The sequence below is a fragment of the Zonotrichia leucophrys genome, chromosome 28 (assembly GCF_028769735.1).
Source record: "Zonotrichia leucophrys gambelii isolate GWCS_2022_RI chromosome 28, RI_Zleu_2.0, whole genome shotgun sequence".
Lineage (NCBI taxonomy): Eukaryota > Metazoa > Chordata > Aves > Passeriformes > Passerellidae > Zonotrichia > Zonotrichia leucophrys.
Window position 1 is genome coordinate 2,479,849 of NC_088197.1, and position 21,842 is coordinate 2,501,690.

The 21,842-nt window shown below is 47.4% G+C and overlaps 1 protein-coding gene across 6 annotated transcripts in view; it reads left to right on the forward strand.

Annotated features, from left to right (window-relative positions):
* RFX2 (regulatory factor X2) overlaps positions 1 to 20,440 on the forward strand; it is an 89,562-nt gene extending 69,122 nt beyond the window's left edge. For all 6 annotated transcript variants that reach the window (XM_064734227.1, XM_064734228.1, XM_064734231.1 and 3 more), the window contains 12 exons: positions 4,678 to 4,859; positions 6,072 to 6,191; positions 7,957 to 8,072; positions 9,219 to 9,337; positions 9,613 to 9,725; positions 11,973 to 12,124; positions 13,332 to 13,429; positions 15,382 to 15,531; positions 16,433 to 16,641; positions 17,445 to 17,598; positions 19,025 to 19,067; positions 19,372 to 20,440. In XM_064734227.1, coding sequence (XP_064590297.1) covers positions 4,678 to 4,859; positions 6,072 to 6,191; positions 7,957 to 8,072; positions 9,219 to 9,337; positions 9,613 to 9,725; positions 11,973 to 12,124; positions 13,332 to 13,429; positions 15,382 to 15,531; positions 16,433 to 16,641; positions 17,445 to 17,598; positions 19,025 to 19,067; positions 19,372 to 19,463 — 1,548 coding nt within the window. In that variant the 3' untranslated portion in view covers positions 19,464 to 20,440. The remainder of the gene's footprint in view (positions 1 to 4,677; positions 4,860 to 6,071; positions 6,192 to 7,956; positions 8,073 to 9,218; positions 9,338 to 9,612; positions 9,726 to 11,972; positions 12,125 to 13,331; positions 13,430 to 15,381; positions 15,532 to 16,432; positions 16,642 to 17,444; positions 17,599 to 19,024; positions 19,068 to 19,371) is intronic.
* The last annotated feature ends 1,402 nt before the right edge of the window (positions 20,441 to 21,842 follow it).

Genomic DNA, 21,842 nt, shown 5'->3' on the forward strand with positions numbered 1-21,842 from the left:
GCGAAAAAGAAAAATCTTTGTCTACTTCACCCTGAGACAACAAAAGGAACTTCAAACCAGTCTGATTATTTATTCTGATTTCAAACTCCAGGCCAGGGCTCCTGAGGGAGCTCAAACTTTATTTCAGCTGGTGGAGAGTGAAGGTTTCTGGTTGTAACTGGGGAAAAAAACCTGCAGGATCAGGCAGTTCCTGTTCTGAGCATCCCTCCCCACCTCAGGCTGGGCACTCCTCAAGTTCTGCACAAGGATTGTGCTGCTCTGCAGGATTTTTCTTGTTCATCGAGGACAAAGTTGGAAATTAAATCAGGAAAAGGGCAGAGGAAGGAAAGCAAAAGGTAGAAAAGAGATTTCACTGACTACAAAATGCAGGATGGAGTGGGGGCCTCGTCCAGCCCCTGATCAGACCTTCCCCACCCTGGTCTTGCAGGGTGGAAGTGCAGAATTTGGTGTCCCTGGTTCTGGGTCGTGGTTCATAGTCTGGCCTAAGGTTTAAGTGCAACCTCTGGAGCAAACAAACTCCTTCCAGAGCATGTGTGGGTACAAAAAAAACTCCTTCCTGAGCATGAGTGACACATCCAGCCCCAGCTGGTCCCTCTGAAGGTGCAGCTCCAGGCACAAAGTGCAGCTCCTGGGCTGAGGAACCCTCCAGGTCCTTGCTGTCCCCAATGTCCCTGCTCAGGGAGGTGTTTGGGGACATGTGGGAATAAAAAGGGAGATGAGCAGTGCTTGGAGGGGACACAGCACACTGGGGAAGCAGATGAGGCGGTTCCAGAGCTGGAGGAGCTGCAGTGCCATTGCCCAGGGGGGTTCTTTTAGGGCTCCTCTGAGTGAGGAACTGAGGGACCTGAGCCCATGGAAGGGTACCCTGATCTAAGCAGGAAGCTGGACCAGGATGGTTTGGGTTGGAAAGGACCTTAAAACCCATTCTTATTTAATTTCAACCTCCTGCCATGGGCAGGGACACCTTCCACCAGAGCAGGGTGCTCAGAGCTCTGTCTAACCGAGCCTTGGGTGCTCCAGGGATGCTCAGAGCTCTGTCTAACCCAGCCTTGGATGTTCAGAGCTCTGTCCCACCCAGCCTTGGATACTCCAGAGATGCTCAGAGCTCTGTCTAACCGAGCCTTGGGTGCTCCAGGGATGCTCAGAGTTCTGTCCAACCCAGCCTTGGGTACTCCAGGGATGCTCAAAGCTCTGCCCAGCCCAGCTTGGATGCTCAGAGCTCCATCCAGCCCAGCCTTGGATCCTCCAGGGATGCTCAAAGCTCTGTCCAACCCAGCCTTGGATCCTCCAGGGATGCTCAGAGCTCTGTCTAACCCAGCCTTGGATGTTCAGAGCTCTGTCCCACCCAGCCTTGGATACTCCAGAGATGCTCAGAGCTCTGTCCTACTCAGCCTTGGATCCTCCAGGGATGCTCAGAGCTCTGCCCAGCCCAGCCTTGGATGCTCAGAGCTCTGTCTAGCCCAGCCTTGGATACTCCAGGGATGCTCAGAGCTCTGTCCCACCCAGCCTTGGTTGCTCTGCTGCTCATGGTCCCAGCTAAAAACACCTTAAATATGACCCACAAATTGTTTCTTTTTTATATTTCATAGAAGTAGCCACAAGAAAATGTCTCCAAACCTGCACCTTCAAAAAAATATTATTTTCTCCATTAGCCGCATGAGTGGCTTTTTCCACCCTTGGATCGAACCAGGATAAGGTTTTTGTCAGTGGTTTTTTTTTTCAAACAGTCAGATAGAAATAAAGTTAAGGTAGAAATGAAAATTAAATGTTCCCCTGTAGTGCCAATAAAAACCACAGCAGCATATGGCTGTGGAGTGATTTTATTGAACCTGATCATGGCATAAACAGAAATAAACTGGGGAAATAATCAGAAATATCTGATTGTCACAACAGAACAAGATTCAGAAAGCAAACAGAAGAAAAGATTCAGATGGAAAGAGTTGTTAATTTTCTCATTTTAAGTGCCCAATGTGTTATTAGTTGTGCAGGAAGAACAAAAATCACGATTGGAAAATTATTTATATTCTGACAGATCTCTGTTTTAAGCTCTTTTGTGTTCTTCATAATAAATTTCTAATTCAATAGTGGGAGTTCATATTGTGAAACTCTGCAATGTTTGAGGGAATATAAAAAGACATTTGCAGGAAAAGGAAGCTGGGAAATGAAGGGAATCTTCTAGAAATATCAGAGATTAGAATAAAAATGCCCAGGATCAAATTTAAATGAGAAGGTTTATCTGTATCTGGATTTTCTATAGCAATACACAACTTTTATATTTTTTTTAAGGCTTAAGGATTAAGATTTAGGGGATAAATAGCTGATGCACATTCAGTACCTTCCATAGGATAAATAAAATACCTGCTTTAAAAATTTGAAAGGATCTTAAGCAATAATCTCTTAAACATAGGGGATGGGCCAAAATTAACATAGATGTGGACAGCTTAAAAACTGAATTCCTGCTGGTGTTTTATGGCAAAACCACTGGGGTCCATTTTTGTTAGAGAGCATTGAATGGCTGGGGGAGGCTCAGGGCCACAGAAAGACTTTTTGGGGCTTCCTGGGGTGTCTGTGCTGCAGGTGGGAGCAGGAAAGTCATTATGGATCAGTAACAAAACATTTATTGGAGCTGTGGGGTTTGGAGAAGGGATCTCCTCAAAGAGTGCCCTGGGTGGAGTGGAGCTGGAGGAAGGTGGGAGGGGGACAGGAGGCTCCTGAAAAGCAGGACAGAGGGACAAATGGCCGGGAGGTTTTTCTTCCTTCCAGCTCCAAAGTCCACCAAAGCTCATGGGTGCAGCCATGGGAATTTGTGGTTGGATTTGGATCAGCTCCAGCTGACAAATCTTGGGATGGTTTGGGTTGGAAGGGACCTTAAAGCCCACCCAGTGCCACCCCTGCCATGGCAGTGACACCTCCCACTGTCCCAGGCTGCTCCCAGCCCTGCCCAGCCTGGCCTTGGGCACTGCCAGGGATCCAGGGGCAGCCCCAGCTGCTCTGGGAAATCCATTCCAGGGATGGATTCCACAATTCCTGATTCCCAATCTCCCACCCAGCCCTGCCCTGTGGCAGTGGGAGCCATTCCCTGTGTCCTGTCCCTGCAGGCCTTGTCCCCAGGCCCTCTCCATCTCTCCTGGAGCCCTTTAGGCTCTGAGGTATCCCTGGAGCCTTCTCCTCTCCAGGTGAGCACCCCCAGCTGTGCCAGGGAACAATTCCTTCCCAATATTCCATCTAAATGGGATTTTTTCCCATCTAAATGTCACTTTTTCCAGTGGGAGGCCATTCCCTGTGTCCTGTCCCTGCAGGCCTTGTCCCCAGTCCCTCTTCAGCTCTCCTGGAACCCCTTCAGGCCCTGACAGGGGCTCTGAGGTGTCCCTGGAGCCTTCTCCTCTCCAGACTGAATGGAATAGTTTTAACTACAGTTTTGGATGCAGCTGCCTTTGTGCAGCAGCAGTTTCAGTGTGGGTGTGTGCAGGAGAGCCACAGAGCACACCCTGAGGGCTCTGTGTGAGAGCAGGGTGGGACACAGGAACAGCTCAGTGGAGGTGCCAGAGATGTCATCACACAGCTCAGGTTGTGTTTGAAAGAATTATTGATGTAAAACTCCAGCCTTGTGGTGAACTGGGACCTTGGAGTGTCACCAAGAGAAAATGGGAGAAGAGAGAGGAATGGTGGGATTGGAGAGGGTTTGGGTGCAGCTCCGTGGGCTTTGGCAAATCCCCCTGATTTTTAGACTAAATCCATGCTCAGTTCCTATAATTGCTTGGACTTTCAGTTGTATGGAGATGCTGTGGCTGATATTTGGATTTCACAACCCAAATCTGTTTTGCCCTGTTCTGGTGGGAATGCAGATGATTCTGGTGCAGGGATGGAGGTCTGGAGGGAGAGGGAAGCCTGCAAAATGTTCATCCCAGACACCCCTCATGACACTGAAAGGGCTCTTACCCACCCTGTTGATATTAGTCCATGTGTACGTCCAATTCCTTCCAAAATTCAATTATTGCAACTCTCATTTTATTGGTGCTGAAGTCATTTAGTTAATTAAAGGAGATTGGGGGCTTTGCATTTGAATTCCTGTGCTGACACCATGTGCTGGACCTGCCCTTTCAGACTATCTTGGTATAAATAATTTATATTAATTGCAAATTTTTATCAACAGCCATGTCAGGAGTTCAGACAGTAAATTTTGCAAAGTAGATGGATTCCCTCAGATTTTGAAGGTTGCTTTGGCAACCATTAATTTTATTGTTAAGGGAGCAGTTGCAGACATGCCAATCTTCCAATTAATAAAGACTTTGCATCAATTTGCTTCCCCTAAAATTTATTTCTCTTAGGCAGTATCTCAAGATCTCTTTTCCTTGGAAAATGTGAATTTTTACAGCTTTATTTTGGCTCTGCAGGAATTCATCTGAACCCGAGGTGGACACTGAGGTGGCAGCAGGATTGTGGTTTAATGAAAAATCTGACTGGTTTTGTTTGTGCTGGGGGATTTTACCATCCTATAAACTGACTTTTGCTATCCTACAAAGTTGTATAAATTATAATTTCTGTTAATTAACACATATAAATTAATTACTCAGTTCTCTTGAACTTCAACATCCGGACATTTAAACATCGACCCTGCCTGACTTCTCAGCTCTCTTCAGACTTGCATGTTGTTTTTTTATTTTTCCCTGCCTGAAGCTGCAGTGGCTGCTGGATAACTATGAGACAGCAGAGGGTGTGAGCCTGCCCCGGAGCTCCCTGTACAACCATTACCTGAGGCACTGCCAGGAGCACAAACTGGACCCCGTCAACGCCGCCTCCTTCGGGAAGCTCATCCGCTCCGTCTTCATGGGGCTGAGGACACGGCGCCTGGGCACCAGGTTGGTGCCAATCTGCAGTTAATCTGTCGTGGTTTGATGCTGGCACAATGCCAGTGACCCCATGGAAATATATTCTCCCCAGTGTCTGCTGTGAGATATGACCAGGAATAGAGCAAAGCAGGCTCCAGCTTAGGAATAAAGGAAAAAAAAACTTTATTAACTTACAATATGTAAAAAGGAAAACACATAGAATGAAAACCTTCCAAAACATTCCTCCTCCCCAATTTCCACTCCAGCACAAAATAAAACCTTAGATTCTCAATCTAGTTGCCACCCCTCAGATAATCAACTGTTAGTTCATCACCAGCCCTCAGATAATCAACTCTCAGTTCATCAAGGAGAGAGGAGTCCCTCAGAGGTGTATCCACGTCTTCAGTGGCCACACCACATGCCAATATTGAAATCTGAGCACTGATTGGTTTGACCACAACCTCCCAAAAACTCATTTCCTTATCAACCTGGGACAAGAAATAAAAAGCAACTCTCCTGCAGCATCTCTGGTGCACTCAGAAGCTGCTGAGGATATTTAGGAGGTTCAGGTGTTTCTTTTCTGGGATCTGCAGGAATAAATGCCACTGCATGTGGCCACATGTGGGTTTAAATTTTCCAGGGAATGATGGCATTTCATTAGTTTGATGCCTTGTGAAGGCTGAACTAAAACAGAGAATAGACAGAGTTAATTAATAAAGCAGGGATTTATTAGGAGGCCTCAGTGGATCCACCTTGGGCAGCACAAGAGCCCAGCCAGGGCTACACCCAAGATGAACCAAAATGGTCACAAAAATGGACAACTGGTCACAGGGTCTCTCACAATTTTATAAGTTCTGCTCCATTTGCATATGGAGTTAAGTGTCCAGTTACAGCTTTGGCCCATGCAGTCCCATCCTCCTTGTTTTTCTCTCTCCAGCCCACAGTGTTTGTGCTCTTGGGCTGAGATTTGGATCATTTGTCCTTGGTGCCCAGCTGGAGCAGGAATTGTTTTGTCTCCCTGCTCTGTGCACAGAGCTCACCATCCCCTCAGGTGAAACCCAGACCCACCCACTAAAGCAGCACAGAATCTGAAAAATATAAAAACTCAAACCTGAGGCACCAAGTTCATCCCTTCAGCCACTCAAGCAGTGCTTGGCAGCCATGTGCTGCCTGAAATGGGGTGTGCTGTCCAAGCAGCCAGGGCCACAATGCCCTTTTTAGTGACTAAGTTGATCTTTGCAGGGGAAATTCCAAATATCACTACTATGGGATCCGCCTGAAGCCGGAGTCGCCGCTGAACCGCCTGCAGGAGGACACGCAGTACATGGCCATGAGGCAGCAGCCCATCCACCAGAAACAAAGGTAGGTGCTCCCAAACCCTGCCCAAAACACTCAGCAGGTGTGAGAATCTGCTCAGTCCATAGAGCATTGTCATGGTTTGAGCCTGGCACAGAGCCAGTGCCCCCCATGAAAATGCCTCACCCTGGTGTCTGCTGTGAGATGTGACCAGGAATAAGCAAAACAGGCTCCAACTTAAACATAAAGAACACTTTATTACCTAAACTACAAAAAAATAGGGAAAGACTATAAGGAAAAGAAAAAAAGAAATTGAAAACCTTACAAAAAAAACTTTCCTCCTCCCCACTCCCTGACTTTCCCAATCCAATACATTCTCCCAAAACACCAACTGCCCAGCCTTGGCCCCACACTTTAGTATACTCAAACTTCAGTTCATGAAGAGGAAAGGAGTCTTTCTCGTTCCATAGGCTTCTCCTGGAAACACACTGAAACCTCGTGTGCTTCCCTGTCACTTCGGCACCGCCCGGAAAGTCCTTTTGCCGCTTGTGACATCTTCCTTCCATGCTCAGTGCTCTCACCACTGAGACATGGCCAGAGCTGCTTTTAGGGTTGTCTTTCAAGGATGCCTTGTCTCACTCCAAAAAGGCACAGTCTCTGCTTTTGGGACATCTGTCCCCCCCATATTTTTCCAACCCCCTGGGGCCGGGGGGTCCTCATGAAGAACCCTCCTGGTTTTGAGGCACTGCCTCCCCCTAAAATGCAGTCTGTGTCACAGGAACAACTGAGTCCATAGCCACAAGAAAAGTCCAGCCAAAAGGCCACTCCAAATCATCTCTCCCCATCCAATCATCTCCACATTCTTCGGGCCAGGTCCTTGTCTCATCTCATCTCCTATCTCCCTTCTTATTCAGCTTCGAGGAGGATTAGCATTTTTGCAAGGCCCCAATCATGCAAGAAAGGGTTAAAAGTTTTCAGTCTCTGTCTGTCCTGGGACGAGATGATACTCCCACACGTGCTGCTGCTGCGGCCGGCCGGGCTGCACCCTTTTCCCCCCCCTTTTCTCTTCCTGGGCCGGCCCTCTCTCTCTCTCCTGGGGGGGGGGGGGGGGGGGCTGGCTGCCCGATGTCTCGATGTCTCTTGGGGCTCCTCCACCCTTCCATCCTTGAAAGCCCCTCAACCCCATCTCTGTCCAGGCCCCGGGCCTACCGCATGGCCGCCCCTCCCCCGCCCAGCAGCAAGGCTGGACGGGGGTGGGGGGAGATCTGACCTCCTCGCCGCCGATGTCCCAAGAGGGAGTGCCAAGGGCAGTGCCCTGCTTTTAACCCCTGTGTATTCTCGGAGGTGTGTCCAAACCCACTGGCTACACCAGGTGTCAGTATGAAACTCAGAACATCCATTGGTTTGACCACAGCATCCCAGAATTCCCACTCTTTCCTGGTCAAACCACGACAAGCATGAGGCACTTCTTGTTGCTGAAGTGCAGAAGGAACAGAATTTATTTTTTAAGCTCCTAAATAGAAGGTAAGTGCAAAAGTCAGTGCTTGAGACAGTCTGCCTTGGACCCCACTGCAGCTCTGCTTCTCTTTTTGGATTTTTTGGTGTCACCAAACTTCTTAGCCCCTTTAATTCTGTCTTGGGGAAGCTTTTCAATAGGAGCTTCTCATTTCCCCTCCATCTGATTTCACAATATAAATTCTCAGCCCTCCTCATGTTTGCCTTGAATGTACCAACCACTCCATGAACTCACAGATCTGTGTTCTAAATAACACAGAGGTGTTTTCTCCTGTCTGTGTGGATCCTAATCCATCCTAATTCTGATGGAATTCAGGTACAGAGCAGCCCAGAAGATGGATGGGATGGCAGAGAGTGCATCCAACAGCACCGCCCACACCACACCCGAGCAGTCAGTGGCTGCTCAGTGCCAGCACCACCAGCAGTTCATAGGTGAGGAACCCCCTTTGGTGATCAGTTATTAATTATTCCACATCAGGGATTTGGGTTTTAAGGGGAAGGTTTTATCTAAAAAACTACATTGTGTATATATGCATATATATATATATATAAATATATTTAAAAATTTAATGTTACATATAAATTATATATATAATAGTGTGCATATATAAAAATATATAATATTAATTTTTGTGTTATATTTAAATTTTATGTGTTATAGTGTGTATATATAAAAATATACATAATATTAATTTTGTGTTATATATAAATTGTGTTATAGTGTGTATAGATAAAAATATATGTTATATTAATTTTAATGTTATATAAAAATTATATGTGTTATAGTGTGTAAATATAAATATATATTATATTAATTTTTATGTTATATAAATTATATATATTATAGTGTGTGTACATAATATATATTATATATATAATTTTCTATATTTTATATGTTTATGTATATATATGTATAAATTTTATTTTTTCAGATATCTGTATTTTATATATAGAGGATGTGTTCTATAGGTTTTTGTAGTGTCACACTTGCTAAGTTTATCTGCTGACTCCTGTCTCCCCAGGAAGGTTTTTTCCTCAAGCCCATGGGTCTGTTAGGTCCCTCATTTTTAGTGTTTTTTAAATCCATCTGATTTATTTCAATTCCATGGAGGACTGGAGGTCCTGGCCAGAGTGGGGAAGCAATTCCCTTCCTTGCAAAGGCTGCAGTGGGGATTTGGGTGGAGATGATCCATATTGACCTTCTCTGGATTTGCTGGTCCTGGATCTGTGTCTCCACCACAAATCCCAGCTCCTGACACCTCTGCTGCCCAATTCTATTCCTCATTGTACAGAGAGACATTTCCAGGCTTCAGGGAAATTCTAGTGGATGGTAAATGAGGATAATGTTTTCTTATTTCTTTTATTACAAGCAGAAAGGAACCATTTTCCTTTCCCCACTGACCCCACTGGGCTGTAGTTATTTGCTTTTTCTCAGCACAAATCAGGGAAATGAGTAAATTATCTCATTTTTCCTCTCTCATCCCAGCTGGAACATGAAAGAGTGAGAGCAGCACCTTGTGCTCAGCTGTGCTCTGAGCTTTCCTGACCCTCCCCATCTCTCCCAATTTCTGTTCCCAGATGTAACCCATGTCTTTCCTGAGTTCCCAGCCCCTGATCTTGGCAATGTCCTCTTACAAGAAGGTTTCACCTTGAACGACGTGAAAACTCTGCAGGTTCTCTACAGGAGGCACTGTGAGGTGATTGTGTGCAATATTCTTTGGGGATTATTTGTAATTAATTTATTAATTGTCATGGGACATCACTCAAGTGACCAGCTCTTAGGAAAAGATGGGAATGCTTCATTTGCCAGCAATTACAACTCAAATATTGATATTTTTTTCCCTGTGTGACCTGTTTTCTGTTAAGTTGATCACTACAAAAGTGCCAATTCTGCTGTTTTTCATGTAAATTATTTCCTGTGGGTGGCAGCACTGGAGCTGAGTGCTCACCCCGTGGTGTTCTTTGCTGTCAGGCCACTTTGGATGTTGTGATGCACCTCCAGTTCCACTACATCGAGAAGCTGTGGCAATCCTTCTGGAGTCCCAAGGCACCCCCTAGTGATGGCCCCACTGCTCTGCCCTCCAGGTACTCCCCTGCTTTCCTGCTCCACTCCTTACAGATTCATCTCTTTTTAACATTAATGAACTTTTTTAGTCTTTTTCAGCCTAAATCTCATTCTTCTTCAATGCCAAGATTTTAGGTAGATGATCTTACAGGTACAAATCTATGCCCTTCAAGTGAAACTTAATGTGGGGAGAAAATCCTGTCTGAGATGTTCAGTCATTGCATTTTGACAGACCAAATAAAAAGAAAAGCAAGCTATAGGGTTGTGCACTTGCTGTTCCAAAGCACCTGCTGGCATCTGAAAATAAACCAGCAGAAAATCAGCATAAATGAGTGCTTTGGAGGATTTGGGAGTATTTTCTGCCCTGCAGAGCTGTGCCAAAGGGAGTTGGAAGTGTTTAATATTATAATGCAAAGTTCAGAGCTTTCAAAAGGAGCTTCTCATTCCCCTCCATCTGATTCCACAATAGAAGTTATCAGCCCTCACCAGTCTTGAGGTGTTGGAGCTGGGTTGGACTTGATGATCTTTAAGGTCTCTTCCAACCTGTGAATTCTATGAATTCTCTGGATCATCACTCAGCCACGTCCCCAAGTGCCACATCCACACCTTTTTTGGGCACTTCCAGGGATGGTGACTCCACCACAGCCTCTTCCAATGCCTGACCACTCTTTCAGTGAAGAAATTTCCCCTCATATCCAATCTAAACCTCCCCTGGGGTGACTTGAGGCTGATTCCTCTCATCCATGTCCCTTGCACCTCCTGCTTTCCCCAGTGATGATTCCCTGCTCAGATTTTAGGGATTCTCTGAGGATTCCCTGCTCAAATTTTAGGGGTTTCCAGACTGACTCTCTGCCTTGCCTGCCTGCCCAGACCTGTCAGTGCCTCGTGTTTTGAGGCAGATCATTGCAAACAAAGCTGCTTTCATCTTTTCACTCCTGCCTGGCTCGTTGCTGTGCCTCTTCCTCATCCTTTATGCATTGGGAGCTGCTGCCAGGGGAATGGAAATAAGTGAATGCAGAAAAAATTGAAAAAATTCTTAAAATTTCTATCACAATCTGTCCACTCTTATTGAGGCTATAAAGGTGAAGGTTTTCTATTCAGAAGAAAAATGGTAAAACACTGAGTAATAAGGAAAAATCCCTCAAAAATCAGTAAATATGGCCCTGTAGATGTTACCCAGGGGATATTTTCCTGCAAGGAGTCACTGCAGCTGTGTTTGCTTGGTTTAAAATCTCTTTTTTTTTTTTGAGGGAACAGTTCCCAGGCAGATTGCAACACCCCAAGAGCTGTTTCTAGGTACACAGGGGAAAACTGGAGGCAGCTTTTGTGCAGGGCTCTCACACCTCTGCCCCTAACCCAGAGAGGTGAATAACACACTCCCTCCCCTTCTTAATACATAAATATAAATACAAACCCCAAATTTAGGGAGGTGGCACACTGAAAGCATGAGAAGATGCAGAACATGGATGCACTTCACAGCAGGTTCACAGCAGGTTTCCTGACCTGTTTCTCCATGTGGGATTTTCCACATGGAGTTCACCACTAAAATTCTTCAGCCTGAGGCTCAAAGTCCCCTTTAGAGCATGTCCAAGGCTTGGCTTTAGTGATTTTGATGGGCAAAAATATCCTTTCCATGGGGAAAGATCCTTCCAAATTCCCAATTCTCAGTATAATGTGTGGGTGAGCAGCTCTGGCAGTGAATTCAGGTTTCAGCTCTTTCTGCTTTTTTGTAACAAATATCTTGTGCCTTTATTCGCCTACAAAGTGAAAATAATGCAAGCTGGATTGACCTCATTCAGTTACAGACAATATATTTTGTTTTCATCCAACATTCAGTATCTTGCCTTCTGAGAATGTTCAGCATTTGGAGGGGTTAAACACCTTGAAAACTTCTCAATATCAGCTCATCTGCCCCTACAGTGGCTGCAAAGTGTTTGTCCCCAGTGCTGTGGCTCAGGAGGGTGAGAGCAGAGGGGAGGGAAGGTTTGGGAGGATCCAGCTGAGCCTTTGCTGGCTGAGCTGGCAGTGCTGGAGCTCAGCTCCCACTGAACAGGGGGTGTGAGAGGCTGTGAAGGTGAAAAGGGAACACCAGGAGTGGGGATTTGAGGGAAAACTGCTCCAAGCTCTGGCCCCAAGGACAGGGAGGTTGCAAGGCACACAAACATGATTTTTTCTGCTGAAAATTGGAGTTAGGAATGCAGAGGCAGAGGGAAAACACTGAATGCAAACCTGCTGCTAATTCTGTCTCCTTCCTCCTCCTCCTGCAGTGAAGAGGAGCCTGAAGGGACCCTCCCAAAGGACAAACTGATCACCCTGTGCAAGTACGAGCCCATCCTCAAGTGGATGAGGAGCTGTGACCACATCCTGTACCAGGCCCTGGTGGAAATCCTCATCCCTGACGTGCTCAGGCCAGTGCCCAGTGAGTACCCACAGCCCCACCTGAGCCTGATCTCTCTTCCCATAAAGATTTCCACTGTAAAATCCCACTTGGAGTGTTTATCCTGGCTAAAACATCATGGCAACAGCAGTGTTCCTCCTGCAGCATTGCTCTGGGGGGATGGTTTGTACCCCCTGGGAATTCCCCTGCCTTTTAAATTTGGTGTGTTGCATTTCACATCTCCTGATTTTGGCCAGGAGTCAGGTGAAAAACACAGTTTGGATATATAGGAGTTCTTTGGGTTGTGGCTTCTTGGAGGTCTTTGCTCGCACAGGACCATCCTGTCCCTGACTGCACTCCTGGAAATTAGGGGTCAATTTTTTGGGAGATTAATAATGGGCTATTGAGAGTGTTCTGTCTGATTTGGATTCCCAAATGTCCCTCTGAGAGCTGTCACAAGCTGGGGCATGAGGGTGTCTCTGAAAAGAGAATTTCAATGCTTGAAAAATGCTCAGAAGTGCCATAAATAAGAAAAGGACAAAAGAAAATAATAAAAAAACCATAAAAATTATTAGGTTGGAAAAGACCTCTAAGATCATTAAGTCCAATTGTCATAAAAATAAGAGTAAGAATAAGAATAAGGATAAGACAAAAGAAAATAAGAATAATTTAAAAAACGTAGAAATGTTTAGGTTGGAAAAGACCTCTAAGATCATTAAGTCTAACTGTCATAAGGATAAGATAAGAATAAGGACAAGAATAAGAATAAGAATGAGAATTGAATAAGACAAAAGAAAATAAGAATAATAATTTAAAAAAAAAACATAGAAATGTTTCAGTTGAAAAACACCTCTAGATCATTAAGTCCAGTTGTCATAAAGATAAGAGTAAGGTAAGAATAAGAATAGGACAAAAGAAAATAAGAATAATAAAAAAATAGAAATGTTTAGGTTGGAAAAGACCTCTAAGATCATTAAGTCTAACTGTCATAAGGATAAGAATAAGAATAAGAGTAAGAATTTTAAAAAATTAAAAATAAAAATGAAGAAGAAGAAGAAGAAGAAGAAGAGTTTGAGTAATAATATCAAAGAATAATTTGGGTGTATCAACCCAGCTGATTTCCTTAACGCTGAGTTGGCATCTCAGCTAACCAGACCACAGGCTGGGCTTTCCCTATAGTCCTAAGGCAGAAAATGGTAGCCAAAAATGCCCCAGAGCAGCCTTTGTGACTCTGCAGCCTTCTTTGCAGGCACGCTGACCCAGGCCATCCGGAACTTTGCCAAGAGCTTGGAAGGGTGGCTGATGAATGCCATGAGTGAATTCCCCCCCCAGGTCGTGCAGACCAAGGTGAGCAGAGATGGGCCCAGGGTGTGTCTGCACCTTGCAGAAGTTCCTGCTGGGGTTTGGCCACCTGGCACGGTGCAGTGGTTGATTGTGAACCAAAATCAGCCAGCAGTGGGAGGATGGGTGGGGAAGTTCCTTTGTACCAGAAGTTGATGGTGCTCTGTCCATGGAGCTGTTCCTGTGCCCTGAAATTGCAGATAAAGCTTTGTGGGAGAAAATCAAAGAGCCACAGAACATCCTGAGCTGGAAGGGACCTACAGGAATCATCACAAACCCCTGGCCCTGCACAGCCACCCCAACAACCCCACCCTGAACATCCCTGGGAGTGGTGTCCAAACCCTCCTGGAGCTCTGGCAGCCTTGGGGCCGGGACCATTCCCTGTTATCTCTGCTCTGGAATGAGGCTGGAAAAGCCTGGAGAGCACAGGAGTGAGTGGCATTGCCCCAAGGCTCCTGCTCTCCCAAATCCGGGGATTCTTGCTGCCTCTTCCCACCATGGTGATCTCTGCTGGAGGCAGAGTGAGGAAACCTGGTAGCTTAAAGAGAATAAATAATGGAATTATAGAATTATTGAGGTCTGGGTCCTTCCATTGCTGTTCTGCCTGGTGGAGCATTGTGTGGCCCAGGCAACCAGGGAGATGTAATGGGAGAGAATCCTTCATTCCCTACAAACCAACCCAAACTGAGCAGCACCTAAAGAGACACCATTGATTCACAAACCACACTGTGCCCTCAACATGTTTAACAACCACCTATGCCCAAGGATTGACTGAGTTTTTCCAAGTGCCTGGCACAAGGATTAGGTTGGAAATGACCTTTAAGATGATTTGAGTCCATCCACAACCCCAGCACTGCCCAGGCCACCACTAAACCATGTCCCCAAATGCCACCTCCACACGTTTTTTGAGCCCTTCTATGGCTGGTGACTGCAGTACTGGCCATGCTGTGGTGGTGTTGGAGGGTCCCCAGGACAAGGGAAGAGATGAGAATCTTGACTCCATGTTTCAGAAGGCTGATTTATTATTTAACAATATATATTATATTAAAAGAAAATTATATGCTAAAACTATACTAAAGAATAGAAGAAAGGAGACATCAGATAGGTGGAAAGGAATGATTAAATTTTGTGACTGACACAGCTAGACTGTGATTGGCCATTAGTTAAAAACAATCCACATGAGACCAATCAAAGATGCACCTGTTGGTAAAGCATCTCCAGACTACATTCCACAACCATCAGATAGTTATTGTTTACATTTCTTTTCTGAGGCTTCTTGTGGGAATCCATAAATTCAGAAGGTTTTGGGAAAGCTGCAAAAGGCAGGCCTCAGAGACAGAGAACTGTGATTAGAGCTAAGCAGCAGCCATGAGATAGGTCAGCAGAAAAATTATGTAAAATGTAGAAAAGCAAAGACAAATAGAACAATGGTCTGTGTGTTAACACTTGTCTAGAATAACTCCCTAAGGTACAAAAAAGTTTATCTAGCAAGATATTAAGAAGTTTTAATCTTAATAATGGAGCTCTGTGTGTTGTGTTTTAAGGCTCACAAGCTGGTATTGTATTTGAAATAAGCAAGCATTGTTTAACCAAAGGCACGTGTGCTTATAGTGGTTGGATAGAACTACTGTCAATATAGAATATATACTATACAGATATAAATACTGTCAATGTGCTTTTGCTTTGTGTGATCGGTCAAAAAACTTTTAAAGTGAGTTGTGACATTAAGTTCTTGGGATGTGAGCTGCTGGCATCTTCCCATTGTCATCACCATGAAATGAGACTGATGCTGGAAAATAAAACAGCTCAAGGCACGTTCCAGCAGTCCCATCCTGTTGGTGATTTGTACATAGCCCACAGCCAGTGATAGCTCCTCAGCTTCTCAGGAGAAGAATCCTAGCGAAAGGGTTTCCCTAAAACGTGTCAGTGTCCCCCTGCAGCCACTGTCTGTGTTGCAGGTGGGGGTGGTGAGTGCCTTTGCCCAGACCCTGCGCAGGTACACGTCCCTGAACCACCTGGCGCAGGCGGCGCGCGCCGTGCTGCAGAACACGTCCCAGATCAACCAGATGCTCAGCGACCTCAACCGCGTGGACTTCGCCAACGTGCAGGTACCCACAGACCCCCTGCTCCCCACTGCCTCGTTTCCAAAGCCAGGAGGCTGCTAAGGAAGGCAGGAACCTCCCTGAAATGGAAAATGTAACCCCCCCCACTCCAAATTGCTATAAATTTTAAATAAGGGGCTCTCAGGCAAAGATATGGGAGCAGGAAATAACAGTTCCTTAATAGGGAAGAGAATAAAAGGATAAAATAGACAATGCAGTAAACTAAAACAACATTGACAGAGTAATGTAGTAAACAATAAAATAAACAATGCAGTAAAGCAAAACAACACTGAGAGAGCTCCCTCCGAATTGCTATACATTTTAAATTAAGGGGCTCTCAGGCAAAAAATATGGGAGAAGGAATAACAGTTCTTTAATAGGGAAGAAAAAAAAATTGATAAAATAAACAATGCAGTACACTAGAACAACACAGACAGAGTCAGAACACAACCTGACACCCTGTGGGTCAGAGTGTTGGCAGCAGTCCCATTGGAATTGTGGCTCAGCCCTCCTGCAGTGTCGGGGTGGTTCTGCTGGAGCAGGGATCCTGTAGAAGGGTGGATTCTTCCTCTGAAGATCCAGTGGGAGAGGCAGCTGCTGTTCCTCTGGGGAATCCAGTGCAGAAGCTGTGCTGGTGTTCCAGAATCTCCAGATTATATCCAGGCAGGAATGCTTGGCTGGTGTTCCAGAATCTCCAGATTATATCCAGGCAGGAATGCTTGGCTCCTCCCTCTGGGCTCACATCTCCCAATGGGATGCTGTAGTTCTTATCAGCCATGCAGGGACATTCAACAGCCTCTTATCAGCAGATGTCCCCTCCTGAGGGAGGAGTGATTGTGGTCATAAGAGAGAGATAAGGCAAACAGGAGCAGGGCATGAGTAACTGAGAACTCTTTCTCCTGATCAGGAGCAGGCCTCGTGGGTGTGCCAGTGTGAGGAGGGCATGGTGCAGAAGCTGGAGCAGGATTTCAAGCTGACTCTGCAGCAGCAGAGCTCTCTGGACCAGTGGGCCAGCTGGCTGGACAATGTGGTCACTCAAGTGCTGAAGCATCACGAGGGCAGCCCCAGCTTCCCCAAGGCAGCCAGGCAGTTCCTGTTGAAGTGGTCTTTCTACAGGTACATTTTCTTTCTTATTTTGGGGGTATTTCTGCATCAACCTTGGGGCATGTAAAGAACTCCATGAAAAGCCAAGGCCAAGATCTTTACTCCTATTAAACTCTGCTTCAATGTGGTTCTGGTAACCTTTCAAGACGGGGATAGGATACTCCATAAACTAAATTTCTTAAAGCCAAGGCCAGGTTGGGTTAAGATACTCCATAAACTAAATTTCTTAAAGCCAAGTCCAAGTTGTTTACTCCCATTAAACTCTGCCTAAATGTGGTTCTGGTGTCCTTTCAGGACAGGGATAAGATATTCCATAAACCAAATTTCTTAAAGCCAAGGCCAAGATGGGATGAGGTATTCCATAAACCAAATTTCTTAAAGCCAAAGCCAAGTTCTTTACTCCCATGAAACTCTGCTTAAATATGGTTCTCCTATCCCTTCAGGATGGGGATAGGATGCTCCATAAACTAAATTTCTTAAAGCTAAGACCAAGTTCTTCACTTCTATTAAACTCTGCTTGACTGTGGTTCTGGTGTCCTTTCAGGATGGGGATAAGATGCTCCATAAACTGAATTTCTTAAAGCCAAGGCCAAGTTCTTTATTTCCATTAAACTCTGCTTGACTGTGGTTCTGGTGTCCCTTCAGGATGGGGATAGGATGCTCCATAAACCAGATTTCTTAAACTGTTTTGGTACTTTTGGGTCAGAGGCAGAGAGAGTGTTGGGTCCCACAGAACCACCAGGATCCAGAACTCACATCAGCCATGGCAGAGATGTAAAACTCATCCCAAATTTGTGATTCCTGCCCGTTCCCAGCTCCATGGTGATCCGGGACCTCACCCTGCGCAGCGCCGCCAGCTTTGGCTCCTTCCACCTGATCCGCCTGCTCTACGACGAGTACATGTTCTACCTGGTGGAGCACCGTGTGGCCCAGGCAACAGGGGAGACCCCAATTGCTGTCATGGGAGAGGTGAGAGCCCTTTATTCCCTACAAACCAACCCAAAAGGAGCAGCTCCTCAAAAGACACCGCTGGTTCACACAGCACGCTGCGCCCTCGGCTTGTTTTGCAACAAAAATTATTTATTGAGTTGTTTTGGCATAAGGAAAGAATTCCTGGAGCATATTCCCTGAGCTGGTGGGTTTGGGGTGGTTGAGCATTATTTGGAGGCTTGGAGGAGGGAGGGAAAGGATCTCCCCCCTTCTCTGCACCACCTGTGACTGCCAGCCCTGACTTTGGGACTCCTGACAGGGCAAAGTCTATCAAAACCAAGCAAAAATGGTCCAAAAGTTGCTTCTCCAGGGCTCTGTAAGCTCCAGCATTACCTGCACAGTGAGCCACTCCCTCCATTTTTGAGGTGAAGAAGAGGATGATGGGGTTGTTTGGGCTGTTTGTGAGGGTTTGGGGTTTTTTTTGTTCACAGTAATTCTGGTGCCTGGCTTGCAGGCAGGTCCTGTCCTGCCTAGCTGAGGCCACATCCAGTTTTTCCCTCTGAAATACAGAGTTAAAAGCCCCAGCTGAACCTGTGACAGCAATGCTGAAACTACTGTGAGTTTAGAACTGAGCCCACATGCCCAAAACTGATCTCATTTGCCCCTTGAAGCTTCCACAGAGCTCATGGAGGGATCCAGGCAAACCAAAGCCACCAAATCCTGTTGGTTCTGCCTTCCCTGCCCTCCCACACTGCTCCAGCTGCAGTGCTGAGTTCCCACTGTTCCCTGCAGAACCTCCTCCTTCAGTGGTATTAAAAGAACAGGAAAGGCAGAGTCTGGCTCCCATCCCTCAGGCTTTTCCTCCATTCAACCCTTGCAATATTCCTGCTCTCCAGGAGGAGGCTGATTCTTCCCAGCAAAGAAGGATGAGGTGTCCTCCCACTCCCACTGGATTTTGCAGTTCCCACTCTCCTCAGCTCCTGCCCAGCTTTCCATGACTTTCCAAAATTGTTGTTGCAGCAATTTGGTGTCTCAGACGTGGTCATTGAGAGGGACACCACACCTCCAGAGCCAAGGAGTTCTCTGGTTCCACATCCTGGATGGCCAAACTCTCTCAGACATCACTGCAAAGGCTTTGCAGGGAGGGGAAATGCCTGAGAGGTGGAAAGGGCTGGAGAAAAGGCACCACTTTTACTGTAGCAGCACTTGGTCATCACCTGGGAGATGCAAAAATTTCCATTCTTTCATTCTCCCTTAATTCCAGAGCTAAACCCTGCCCTGGATTGTTGTGTGTGGTGTTTGCCCAGAGGTTTAAATGGCAGCAAAAGGCTTTTTCCCCAAAAGCTGTGGTTGGTTTTCATTTCTGCTCTCCACCACCAATGCTCACAGTCTCTCCTGGGTGCTTGAAATTCTGACACCTCAGCTCCCCAAAGCCTCACTGACCCAAAACTCCTTTTTCTTTCAGTTTGGTGACCTCACATCCCTGTCCCCAACACTGCTGGACAAAGGTACCTGCCCTCCCTGCTGGGGAGTGATGGTTTGGGAGGATTGGAGGGTTGGATGGTGTGGGAGGATTGGGAAGTGGGATGGTTTGGGCAGGTTGGAGACATGGGATGGTTTGAGATGGTTGGGATGGTTTGGGAGGGTTGGGATGGTTTGGGATGGTTTGGGAGGGTTGGAGGGTTGGGATGGTTTGGGAGGGTTGGGATGGTTTGGGAGGGTTGGGGACCCTCGAGCTGCCTCTTGCAGCCTGCTCTGCTGGAAAGCAGCTCTGGTGGCCCCGTGCCCTGCTCTGAGCTCTGTCCTTTGCAGATGACATCGAGCTGGGCACGGAGGGGGACCCGGGGGAGCCGCTGGTGAAACGGGAGCGCAGCGAGCCCGGCCACTCCCTGCAGGACATCTGAGCCCTGGGCTGGACCCTGCAGGACATCTGACACCTGGGCTGCACCGAGCCATCCCTCCGGAGCCAGGCGGGGCGTGCCAAGCCCGGCGCCCCCCGGATCTGCGTTATTATAGTGCCTCTTAGTTTCTCTTGATGTTTACTCGTGTTTGAGGATGGGCTGAGGCGGTTTTGGCTGCCAGTGTCCCTCCAGAGGGGAGGGAGAAGCTCCAGAGTCTGCTCTCTGTGGCCAGCAGCAGGTGGGATGTGCCTGGCTGGAGGAGCTGTCCTGGCTCTGTCAGGGAAGGTGCTTTGGGTTCCTTCCCCACGTCTCAGACTTCACTGTGATACAAACTTGAACCAATCAGTGCCCAAGAAGAAGGAGAAATGCCCAGCCCTTCTCCTGCAGCCTTTCCAGACCAGCTGTCCTGGCTCTGCTTTGCCAAATCTCTGCACGGGGAGCACAGGGCAGTTGGTGTCCCTTGTCCCCCCCGGGAGAGGCGCCAGGCTGCACATCCCGACGGACACAGCGTGCTCTGGGACTATGGGATGAGCATTCCCACCTGCTTCCATGGCTCCCCAGCCTGGCTCTTCACCCCAATGCTCCTGGGATGCCACCAGGCCAACTCAAGATACCAAAGGACTCCGAGGCAGTGGCAGCTGGAGGCAGAGCGTGCCCGTTGTCCCACGTGCCGTGATTGCCTGGGGCAATCCCATGGTGATCCTATGGTGATCCCATGGTGACCCCATGGCAATCCTATGGTGATCCCGTGGTGACCCTGTGGTAATCCCGTGGCAGTCCTGTGATGATCCCATGGTGATCCCATGGCAATCCCATGGCAATCCTGTGATGATCCCGTGGTGATTCCATGATGATTCCATAGCAACGCCATGGTGATCTCATGATGATCCCATGGCAATCCCATGGTGATCCTGTGGTGATCCTGTGGTGATCCCATGGCAGTCCTGTGATGATCCCATGATCCCATCGTGATTCCATGATGATCCATGGCAATTCCTTGTGATCCGTGGGACCCCATGGCAACCCATGCAATCTGTGGTGATCCATGATGATCCCACGGCAATCCCATGGTGATTCCCATGATGATTCCATGATGATCCCATGGCAATCCCATGTCAATCCCATGGTGATCCTATGGCAATCCTGTGATGATCCCATGGCAATCTCCTGGCAATCCCATGGAGATCCCATAGCAATCCCATGGCAATCCCTTGGTGATCCCATGGTGACCCCATGGCAATCTCATGGCAATCCCATGGTGATCCCATGGCAATCTTGTGGGGATCCCATGGTGATTCCATGATGATCCCATGGCAATTCCTTGGTGATCCTGTGGTGACCCCATGATGATCCCATGGCGATCCCGTGATGATCCCATGGAGATTCCACGGCAATCCCATGGTGATTCCCATGATGATTCCATGATGATCCCATGGCAATCCCATGTCAATCCCATGGAGATCCCATAGCAATCCCATGGCAATCCCTTGGTGATCCCATGGTGACCCCACGGCAATCTCATGGCAATCCCATGATGATCCCATGGCAATCCCATGTCCATCCCCACCCTCCACGGTGCCCAGGCACACAGGAACCGGTCCCACATCCTGGGGTTTGTGAAATCCCCACCCCACGTCCTGCTCTGAGGCTGAAGGGGGGTCTGGAGCAGGGGTGAGGGGGTGACTGCAGTGCCTTAGGGGGGCCTTGGTCCCATTGCCCTGCTCCAGGGGGGCCAGCACGGCTCAGCCTGGCCCAGCCCAGGTGGGGAGGGGCTGGCACAGACCCCCAGCACCCCCCTGGCATTTCCCTCTCTGGATCCCTTTTCCTGTGGGGTGGCTCCTGTGGGGCTGAGCTGGGGGAGCTCTGCAGGGTTTATCCCCTTCCCCATATCCTATGGGGTCTGTGCTGAGCTGGGGGAGCTCTGCAGGGTTTGTCCCCTTCCCCATATCCTATGGGTCTGTGCTGAGCTGGGGAGCTCTGCAGGGTTATCCTTCCATGTCCTGAGGGGTCTGTGCTGACTGGGGGAGCTCTGCAGGGTTTATCCCCTTCCCCATATCCTATGGGGTCTGTGCTGAGCTGGGGGAGCTCTGCAGGGTTTGTCCCCCCTTTCCCATGTCCTGAGGGGTCTGTGCTGACATGGGGCTGAGCTCTGCAGGGTTTATCCCCTTTCCCATGTCCTGAGGGGTCATGGATTGCCCTGGGGTGCTGTGGACTGCACGGGGGTGCTGTGGGCTGCAGGGCAGAGGAGGTGGGGAATCTGTAAAACAAAGCCCTGGGGCAAATGTCTCTGTGAATAAAGGCTGTGTCATAAATAGCTTTTATTATTATTGTTGTTATTATTATTATGGTTTCTGGTGCTGCAGTGTTTAGTGTGAGCTTTTC